The following is an 11,508-nucleotide window of genomic DNA, read 5'->3' as shown; positions in this document are numbered from 1 at the left end:
ACACACACATGCACACACATTCACACACACACACACACACACATGCACACACATTGACACACACACACACACATGCACGCACGCACGCTCACACACAGGTGCACACGTAAACACACACACACGAATTGATCACCAAAATATTTTATCAAGTCTCATTCAGTTTTGAAAATCTTCTGACAGTTACTTTTTTGATTGTTTGATTTTCATACTTCGTGCTGATGAGTAAGGTATTTTCTTCTCAGAATTGTATCAAAATGGTACCAAATTTGATCATAAACAGGAAAAAGAAAGTCCTGTCGCAGGTGCTAAAGACAACCAGCATTCGAAGTATATGGACTTCCTTGACATTCTTCTGACTGCCAAAGATGAAGAAGGGAAAGGCTTGAGTGCGAAGGAGATCCGAGATGAAGTGGACACGTTTCTTTTTGAAGGTAAAAATACTTTATAGAAATAATATAGAAATTAGTGCTCTACTTTGAAACGGTTGCTGTTCGTATTGTTGAGTTGTTATGAGTGGTGAGTTAGCAAGACAATACTGCTGTCCAATGGCAGAGCAGTGTAACTACAAATTCATGATTTTGAGAAAAACGAGAAAGACTTGACACTTACAGCTGACTACGGATGAGTTGATGTGTCATTTAGGGAGTGAAAAACAGATCAACTCATCCAAAGTTCAACTTAACCATTGGGACCCCTAAAAAGAAAGAGGTGCTGAGACCCGAGAAAAAGATCAACTTAACTGAAGATCAACTCAAGCGAGTTCTACTCAAGAGAAGTTGACTGTATTTATTAAGATCAGTCACTTACATGGCTTGTCCTGTCATTGCAACATCTGATCTTCGACACTTAAATGACCTTATAGTCTTGCAAGTTCTGTAAACACCGTCAAAATAATGAAATCGAAGATATCAGCATTTTTTCGCCAGTGTGACAGCTTTTTTTTTTCTATTAAAAATTTTTTTGGGGCCCAACACCTTTTATGTCCATTGTAAAAAATATTTCTATGTAGATTTTACTGAAAAATGTTGATTAAACGCTCAACAACTACGTTTTTCATTTTCCAAGGATTCTCAAGCTTTGGAAATCAACAAACTTTGGTGACCATTTTCTCGCTTATTTTACTTCTAAAGCCAGGCGTCCCTGACCTCTTTCAATTGCAAACATCTCAACTTCTTTTTTAGATAGATGTGCTTTATTTTCATAGAAACATAGCCAAATGAACTGGCTTTAAGATAGCACCAATAACTCCAGATGTGCAGAAACTGACTAGCGCCTGATCCCACCATGTCGTAACACATTTGTTTGTATGAAAAGGAGTGAAGCAAGACTGGTATTACAGGTCACGACACCACAGCTAGCGCCATCTCCTGGGCCCTCTACTCCATCGCAGAACATGCAGCCGTACAGAGAAAGATACAGGAAGAGCTGGACGAAAGATTTAAGGGCCGAGACTGCAGTGATGTCTTGTGGTGGGTGTTGTTGTCTTATGTCAGTGTTAACCCTTGGAGTTCCAACCTCCCCCCCCCCCCCGCCCCTGCCTTCCTGGATTTCAAGCCTGTTATGGGCAAAATAACGATCATACCCTTCTTTTTTTACTCAGACTCTGAAAACGGACTTTTTGCTTTGAAATTCATGCTAAAATGGAAGGAACAAAGAACGGGAACTCCTGTAGATTTCAAACAAATGATATAAAAACTGAGCATTGTGAACAAAATGCGCTTTACTATGCCTTTCATTATTATTGTGAAGTTAGTGCTCAATCCCCAGTTCAATGATCTTTGAACTTAGGATCAAAAGGGTTGATACTGAAGTAGACACTAACTTTGTCTAGGATATGAAAATGTTACTTAAACAGGATTTGTAAATGTTAACAAGAGACCAATTGCAGGACCCTAAAAAAGTGTAAAAACAGTTTTAAAAATTCAATCTGACAGGGGTACAGGTTCAGCTTTTCTAATAAGCAGTGTCAGTCTTTTTCTTCTTCTTCTTCTCAATCGCGTCATACTTGAAGTCTGGTATCTGTCATAAATTGGGTCGTCCTGCTCAGTTCATCAAAGTCTAATTGTCGACAAACCGTGCAGTGAACTGTTGCGAATGCTACCAACTTGTGTTTCGCGCGCTCGTATGACCTTATGCAGTTGCGAGCACCGTAAAACCCTGTACTACTACTACAGTTCATCTGTCAGCCCATATAGTATCAGTGTCAGTATCTACCATTTTACCTCCAACACCAGGTGACCCCCTTTCCCTTCAATAACAATTGACTTCTATTCAAGATAAGTGAGTATTTTTTTTATCATGTAAAGCAAGACAAATAAACAAGTTTTAACTCTTTAAACCCCATCAGACACTGGGAGCATCCGGCGGTAAAAATCCTGTTCTCCATCAGACGCTAGGAGTGTCCGATACCAGTGACAACTGTTTCGTTTAATTTAGTGATAGTTTTTACTTGTTTTTCGGAACTTTTCTCGAAACAAGTTTTTAGTAGTGACTAAGCCTTGGTTTCAGCCATTTAGAAGTTGGGGGCAAGCTCTTGGGGTTATAATGAGACACAGTGCACCAGGTTTAGGTGACTGTAGAAAAAACTCCGGGAAACAGTGGAAAAAATTAAGGGTTTAAAGAGTTAAGGTGATACCAATAACTCCATATGGACCAAAACTGACAAGATTGTGTCGTGACTTTCATTTAATTCCAAGCTATCTTACAGTTTTGAATATTGATGCCCATTTGCTACCCTTCTAGCTTTAAGTTTAAGTTTTTAATGAAGGTTTGACTAAGGAATACAGTAAAGTAAACAAAGTTGTGACTTCATTTTTACCTATTGTATGGTTTATTTGCTGCCCACTGAAATGTGCCCCCCCCCCCTGCCATTAGTAAACTGTTTTTGAAAAGCAGTCTTATTTATATAATTTCCACTGATGCAAGTTTCTCCATGTTATGCTTGACAGGGAGGATCTATCTGAGCTACCTTACCTGACCAAAGTGATCAAGGAGAGCATGCGTCTGCACACACCAGTGCCGTTGATCCAGCGAAACCTGACCAAGGACACAGTGGTGGATAACGAGGTCATCCCAGAAGGCACCACCGTCAGTGTGGTCGTCTACAACTGTCACCACAACCCCTCGGTGTGGGAAGACTCTATGGTCAGTCACAGACTCTATTTGGGGGGGGGGCTCTTGTGGTGTAGAGGTTAAGGTGTTCGCCTCTCATTCAATAGGTCCCGGGTTTGAATCCGGATAGCGACGGAAATTTTTCCTGTCTAAAATATTCTCCTATCACATCCTTTCCTGCTCTCTAGCAATGTTCTGTCGTCTGCTTTTGTCTCCACTTTCTGCTCCCACCCCCTCACCTCTTTTGCCCCCTCCTCTGAGCTCCTGACTCTTTCTTTAGCCTTTCTACTGCTAATCCTTGGCTCCTTCTTACTGCTGTCTTTCAGTCGCTCCCCTGATCTTATGGTAAGAAAGATCTACTTTAGCCTTCTTGGACAAGGGGGAAAAATCTCAGAGATCTTGAGTGCAAGTTGTGCATGTTAAAGATCCCTTGGTGGTCCAAAATCGATAAGAGTAGGCTCCGACCACCATTCAGGCAAAATTAAAAATTTCATAACAACTGAAAATGTTTGTGTCCCGCGCGCTATGACCTTATGCAGTTGCGAGGGCCGTGAAATACTTGCCAGAAAAAAAGAAAAAGTCTTTGTTTCTTCTGGGCTTTTATTACATTATAAATCCTGTAATAACCTTAACCACACGACTATGTCATGATTATAATAATAATAATAATTGCATTTATATAGCGCATATCCATGCTCAAGATTAGGACACATAAATGTGAGACTTCATGGTTAAATCAGGCGCTCGTCAAAATAATGAAATTTAAAAAATGGGCATTTTTTTTTAGCAGATGTGAAATTTTTTTCTAATTTTCTTTTTTTGGTTCAGCATCTTTTATTTATGTCAATTTAAAAACACATTTTCTTGTGGATTTTACTGAAAAATGTTTTTGAAAACATTTTGTAAACACACACACACACACACACACACACACACACACACACACACACACACACACACACACACACACACTCACACACTCACACTTTCCTCCCACCCAAACCCCCTACCAATAAGTGTCTTCTGTACTTGTGATGCTCAAATTGACAGTTTAAAAAAGTGATGTCCTTGGCAATCATTTCAGAGCCCTCTCTGTGATTTTGATACTCTTCCACAGAAATTTGACCCAGAACGGTTCTCACCGGAGAATGTGCAAGGTCGAGATTCGTACGCCTTCATTCCATTTTCGGCTGGACCACGGTGAGTTAACTGTTATGTTAGGACTTACTTGAGTCTTGCAGTAGTTGATGTTGGTGGGGCCCCTCCTGCTGGTCGTCTGCTAGTTCTTGGTTAGCCGATGTTACTCATTTTGGCTTCAGTGACTGAGTGACACTTAGATTACCCGCGGCTTGCACGAAATCACATGAGGTGTCAGTCACGTGATATGTCCTTTAGGCCTACGTCACAATAACTATTATAAAGGTGAGTTCACGCTACATGTCCTATTCTAAAGGTGCGCTTACACCACATTCTGATGTAATCGTTTTTATAGAACATCATGTTACTGAATCTTGGGGGAGGGGGAGGGGGGGGAAGCAGGGTCATGATTTCCTTTCATGTTTGTTTGTTTGCATGCGTGTGGTTTTAATGTCCTTCCGAGTATGAATAGGTTATTTGGAAAGTAGAGGACTAAGCCAGAGTGTTTAGAACTGTTTGATGCCTGTGTTACTTCTTGTACAAATTATGAGGCAGAGACCATCGCCATTCAAGGAGCATTCCTTCTTGTTTGTGCTGTACCCGTTGTTTTATGGAAGAAAAATTCTGAAATTATGCAAACTGAGCCAAAAAATGTGAATTTATGCAATTCTGTTAATTTTAACAAAGAATCATAAAGGAAAATAATCAGAAATTATGCAAAAAATGATCAAATTTTGCTAAATTATGCGGGGTGCCTAAAACCACAGGGACAGTTTGTGAGTGCAAGCATACTATTACATTATTATGTTTATGTGCACAGATGTATGTTGAAGAGAGGATGTGTGAGGGAAGAGTGTGTATGGGTGTGCACATGTGCGTGTGTGTGCATGTTTGTGTGTGTTTGTGAGGGTGAGTATGTGTGTGTGCGTGTGTATGTGTGTACATGGTGAAACACCAAACCAATGTCCAGGATCTGGTCAATAAAGATGTATCTTATCTTATCTTATAAAACCATAAAAGAGCTGAAGATTAGAGGTGTTACAAGAGAGTAACAAAAAAGAAGGAAGAGAGATAAGGATGATAGATGTTTGATTTTATAAGAAAGAAGGCGCTAACCACACCAGAGCACACGCCAGCCTACCACACATGTACATCTGATGCATGGAAGAGATAGTCGTATATATACGGGTAATGAATTGCATTTATATCATGTATTTTCTTGTTAACCCTATCCGTACGTCCTGTTTTACTATCGTACCCATACAACATGGGGAACCCTGTGCCTCCACTTTCAAAGAGGAAATTTACTCAGTAATCCGACCCATACGCTTTGCGTAGCAGTCTGTTAAAATGATTTTTTCAGAAATACTGAAAGTTTCAAAGAGGTCTTCATATTAGAAGTATTCTAAAATGTGGAGAATACAACCCCAGGGGTACAAAATGACCCCAGGGCGTACGGATAGGGTTAAAAAGTAGGCTCAATGCGCTTTATTATATTTTATAATTTCACCATTATATAGCAACCTGAAATACTTACCTCTACAGCTTCATGGGAAGCATATAGTGTGTGTTGTCTTTTTGTTCTCTAAGCTTTGGGGAGGGGGGGGAGGGGAGAGAAAACAGTTGAAAAAGACATATTTTAAAAATTCAGTTATTTGTGTGTACCTTTTTTCAAGGGTATTTGCAAGGTCTGGGAAAAAAGATATCAGACCTGTATGATTTAATGCATGTTGAACTTTATACTGTTCTCATTTTTATTTCTTGGACCAGAAACTGCATTGGACAGAACTTTGCCATGGACGAAATTAAAATCATTTTGGCTCGACTTTTGTCCAAGTAAGTTTTATTTCTGCTTATTAGCTCGGGCAGGTTTGACTGTAATTATTGATGTACCATAGTCCTGGTTGAGACTATGCATGTAGCTGAGTATACTTCAAAACAAGAGGATGCTCATTCAGGTGTACTAGCACCTATACACACTGTCTGACGTACACATACATGCACAAACATGAACACACGCTCACACACTCTGATGTAAGCCTACACTAACATGAACACACGCGCTCACTCTCTGATGTAGGCCTACACATACATACACAAACATAAACACATGCGCACACACTCTGATGTAGGCCTATACATACATACACAAACATAAACACATGCGCACACACTCTGATGTAGGCCTACACATACATGAACACACGCACACACTCTCTAATGAAGGCCTATACAAACATACACAAACATAAACACATGCGCACACACCCTGATGCAGGCCTACACTTACATGAACACATGCGCACACACTCTGATGTAGGCCTACACATACATACACAAATATGAACACACTCGCACACACTCTTATGTACACATACATGAACTAGTGCGCACACACTTTGATTTACACAAACATGAACACATGCACACACTCTGATGCAGGCCTACACATACATGCACAAACATAAACACATGCGCACACATTATGATGTACACATACATACACAAACATGAACATATGCACACACACTTTGATGTACACATACATATATACAATGCACACACATGCACAAGCACATGGGCACACACTCTCATATCTACATACACATACAAACGTGTACACATGGGCACACATTTTGATGTACAAATTTTTTCTTTTTCTTCAGAGTTAATTAAATCGAAAGTTCAGGGCACTTTTTACCTTATAATGATCATGTGGGCCATTTGGGGAGTCTATAACTTAAATGTCTTATGACATTTCATCATTTAGACCTAATTGTTTAGGCCTATGGGTGGTTCTCATGCCTTAGAACACTTTACAAAGTCTTATTGTGTATTTGTGGTCTTTTTTTCATTGTTTGAGATTCCTACAGTTCAATAGTTCATATCTGCCTAACATGTGTCATCCCGAAACAAGACCTTTTGGCACAAGCTCAAGACAAGGTACTGAACATTTGGATCCTGCAATAGCCTCTTCGTGTCTCGGCTTATCATTTGAGTTGTGTAGATGTGTTGATATTGACTTTGTATGCAAGGAATGGAAAATAAAATGCTTACAAGTCATTGTGGTGAAAATTTTTGTAAGGAAAGAGTAAGATCACATTTTCCTGTCTCTTCACCAGATTTTCGATCAAACTGGACCCAACTCATGTAGTGGAGAAGGATGAGAGCATTGTTATGAGGGCGAAGAATGATATCAAGATTTTCATCACTGCCAGAGATTGATGGAAATGACATTCCGCAATCCAGCAATATCTATGATGACACTGTTCAAAATGCGCATATTTACTTTCTACATTTATCTGTTTACATGATATCTTGCCTTCAATGTTTAACTGTAAGACAAAATGATTTTAACCAAAATAAGATTGTAGGATACCTTGTTGGTTCTGTAAGTATGTATTTAAGATATCTAAAAGCCAAAAAGATGTTTATGCATTATACTTTCATCGTTGTAGATGTTTACATGTGATCAACTGTGATATATGCTTTAAATACTCTGTGAATCTTTCCGAGTCATTTGTGTTTTACAACTGGGTGTGAAGTAAAGTCCAGTGAGAAGTTTTGCCATCGAAATGTTGATTATACCATTTTGAATATATATACATCAGAATTGATAAAATGTTAAGCCTATCATTTACTGATTTATATATTTTTTGTTAACCTGTGACCTCCCTTGAGAGTGTGCAAAATAAAAAAGACTTCATTCAGATAACAAGCCACATTTCCTAAGTAAAGCAAGTTTGTCAGCTTTCATGAAAGAGAAGTTTCTTTTTAAGTGATATTTCTTGTAATGGAATTTGTTCTCTCCTCAAATGATTGGGTTGACGAGCTGGAAATTCAGTGGCTTCCTTGTGCTTTAGGACTGTTTCTCAGAATGTTTGTGACTATATTATGGTGATATTTCTTGAACAACCAACATCATTATAATTCATATATATAGAACCAAATTGTTTTTATTGTTTTAAAGACCAAATTATGTATAGTCTTTTAAAAAAAATTTTAGTAGAGGGTTTTACGGCGCTCGCAACTGCATACTGTCATATGAGCGCCATATGTATAGTCTTTAGTTCAAAAATTGAATTATGCTTGAACTGAAAGATTTCAGTCCTATCTGCAATGTAACTATTTTTACCAAAGTGCTCTTTTTAGCTGTATTTGTGAGTCTTTTGATAGAACATGATACCTGATAGAACCATCAGTTTCTGAAAGGAAGGAAACTGATTTGTCATCAGGTGTTGATTGCCTGCTTGGTAGTGCACATGTAGTTGATGTAGATGTACTATGGTAGTGCTGGACTAGAGGCAAGGCGTTGGACTTCCAGTGAAAATTTAATGGTTCACTTCTCATTGTCACGGGCTTTGAAACTGCATTTTGAACAAAAGGACTTTTCTTCAGTCAGTTTTTCCAGCTAGATTCTACTCCTAGCTATTTTGAATGGTAGAGGAGGAGTATATGAATCGAATCCGTGTGTTTCTAACAGACTGCAGCACTGTTTTGTGTATTCAGTGAGATAAGAGAAGGGGGGGGGGCTAAAAAGTCTGTAAGGAGGGAAATTTGGCAATAATCCCTGTAGCAATGGGAATTTAAGAATACTTGTGAAGCACAATGGTCAGGTCATTCATCTCAGAAGGTAAAAGAAGGTAGGACTGGCCAAAGAATAGACTCCACATATTTTTAAAAGTCTTTCAGTGAACTTTAATTAAAGTGGGAGGAGCAAAGAAAGTTTCTACCTGAGATGTCGAGCATGTGTAAAGGTAAATGTTTTGTTTTTGTCATTTAGTTTACACCTTTCTAGAGAGATTTGTACATTTAACAAATTGATTTTATTTTTATTTTTTGCCTACTCAGACACCAAATATGTTTGCTATTGCTTTCTTTCTTAACAGTTTTAAAATACTCTTGTGTAAGAATTGCACACTTAAACAATTGTTACTGCTATCAGTCGAATAAGTTGACAAAACTATCTGATGCTCAGAGATAAATATTTTCATTATATACATCTGAATGGTATATTTGATTCAAATTGTCTTTTATACGTCATGTTACATACTCATATTATGTGTGTGTCTTTCACGGAGTTTGAATAAAATCTGCAACTTTAGAAAGTTCTTGGTGTTTGATACATAACTCTATGTGCTGATCCACACTGCTGGTTCCATTGTCTTTTCTGTGTAATGTCCACAATCTCTCATCAATGGGATATTTCGTTTCTTGCAAAACAGACACATTAAAAAAAAAAAAAACGTACATATTCTACTTGTTTTTCTGATGCCATCTTTCATGTACTTTATTCCTTATTCTTCTATCTTCATATGCACCAAGGAGATTGCTTAAACTTATATGGGGGGCTTTCGTGGCCTAGAGGTTAAGGTGTTCGCCTTCCATTCAATTGGTCCCAGGTACGAATACGAAAAAATGTTTTCTCTAAAATGTTCTCCTTTCTCCTTTCACCTCTTCTCCTGCTCTCTAGCAATGTTCTGTCGTCTGTTTTCGTCTCCATTTTCTGCCCCCACCCCCTCACCTCCAGGGCTCCTGACTCTTTCTGAAGCCTTTCGACTACTATTTCTTTGCTCATTCTTACTGTTGTCTTTCAGCCACACCCCTGATCTTATGGTAGGTAAAATCTACGCCTCTTCTCCGACAAGGTTCTAAAAAAAATTGAAGGTCCCGTGTGCGAGTTGCACATGTTAAAGATCCTTAAGTGGTACAAAATCGATAAAAGTATATCAAGAGTAGACTTCAGCCGCCATCCGGGCAAAATAAAAAAATTTGCTACAGACTGAAAATGTTTTGTGTGTCCCGTGCACTCATATGATCTTATCAGTTGCGAGCGCTGTAAAACAGCCCCTCCCCCCCCCTCCAGTAATGGTTAATATCTACTGTCATTTCTGTGTTAATTTCCACAATCTCTCATCATTATGATATAATATGTTTCTTTTCTTGCAAAACAGACACGTTTTATTATTTTTTTAATGCATGAAAGTATTCTACTTGTTTTTCTGATGCCACCTTTCTTGTACTTTATTTTTTATTCTTTTATCTTCTTCATTTGCCCCAATGAGATTTCTTAAACTTAAACCAAAATTCTATGAGGCTGCTGGATTTTCTTTGACTTACTTGGGTTTTCTGATTAGAGAGGTTGCTCAAATAGCAGAAAAAAATTCTATGATTCAATTATCTTTTTGTATACCGCTGTTTTCGGATTAACCATCTTCAATCATTATTCAACACAAAGCAAGTCCAGGGGTATTATGTCAGATTGCATTTGAAAAGTTTTTAACTTTCTGTCCTCCAATAAATGACTGCCTGACTGTGTTTGTGGACTTCTCACTTTCAAAACGCTGCGAGCGTGCGCATGGAAAGTAATTATATTACAATGGAGATATCTTCGACGGTAAAAATCTGCCTTCACTCATCTATCGGTAACAACAAGATATGCCTACCGTATAGATAAAAAATTTTTAGTCAGCTGTGCTTGAGTTGATCTTCAGTTAAGAGAAGGTGCTACAAAATTTTGGCTCTTTTTTAATTTGCCATATATGTGCAACATTTACTGTTATTACTGTCTTCAGTGCAATTGAGGGTAATAGAATAGATAGGGATTTGAATGGATAGGACCATCATTCCTTGGCAACCGAGGGGAATAATATTTGATGGTCGATTTTCTTTCACTCTATTTTTACATTGCGCTTCTTTCCCTCTATTTTTACGGATTACGTAAACTCTCAATTCATAAGATTTTAATTCCAGTATCAAAAATTTACTTTGATCAACTATTGAACAGACCACCTCCAGAAAACCAACCAGAAATTCTTCCAGCCGGAAATGATCTCCCAATAGTCACGGAACCACCTTCAAGAGAGGAAATTGCAGCCGCTATAAAAACACTGAAGTCCCTCAAGGCTCCTGGTCCCGACCCCTACCGGAAACCCTTAAGGCAGAGAAAGATACGTTAGTGGACATTCTCCATGCTCTATTTCAAAAGGTTTGGCAGAAGGAGGAAATACCATCAGACTGGAAGGAAGGCTACCTAATCAAGCTGCCAAAGAAAGGAGACCTCAGCAATTGTAACAAATACAGAGGTATTACACTCCTGTCCATACCTGGGAAAGTCTTCAACAGGATACTCCTGGAGAGAATCAAGCTGGCAACAGATGAGAAGCTTCGAGGAAACCAGGCAGGATTCCGCAAAAACCGATCATGTGTGGACCAGATCGCTACTCTGCATATCATTGTTGAGCAATCGCTTGAATGGAA

General features: G+C 38.6%; 1 protein-coding gene across 4 annotated transcripts in view; it reads left to right on the top strand.

Annotated features, from left to right (window-relative positions):
• Positions 1-9,356, top strand: part of LOC101846748 (cytochrome P450 4F22) — a 26,842-nt gene extending 17,486 nt beyond the window's left edge. For all 4 annotated transcript variants that reach the window (XM_005102401.3, XM_005102400.3, XM_035970819.1 and 1 more), the window contains 6 exons: positions 281-431; positions 1,340-1,469; positions 2,949-3,144; positions 4,229-4,311; positions 6,019-6,084; positions 7,371-9,356. In XM_005102401.3, the coding sequence (XP_005102458.1) occupies positions 281-431; positions 1,340-1,469; positions 2,949-3,144; positions 4,229-4,311; positions 6,019-6,084; positions 7,371-7,473 (729 nt within the window). In that variant the 3' untranslated portion in view covers positions 7,474-9,356. The remainder of the gene's footprint in view (positions 1-280; positions 432-1,339; positions 1,470-2,948; positions 3,145-4,228; positions 4,312-6,018; positions 6,085-7,370) is intronic.
• Positions 9,357-11,508: the final 2,152 nt, after the last annotated feature.

The sequence above is a fragment of the Aplysia californica genome, unplaced genomic scaffold (assembly GCF_000002075.1).
Source record: "Aplysia californica isolate F4 #8 unplaced genomic scaffold, AplCal3.0 scaffold00323, whole genome shotgun sequence".
NCBI lineage: Eukaryota > Metazoa > Mollusca > Gastropoda > Aplysiida > Aplysiidae > Aplysia > Aplysia californica.
The sequence above is the reverse complement of the archived record's forward strand: the minus strand, read 5'-3'. Positions and strand labels throughout refer to the sequence as shown.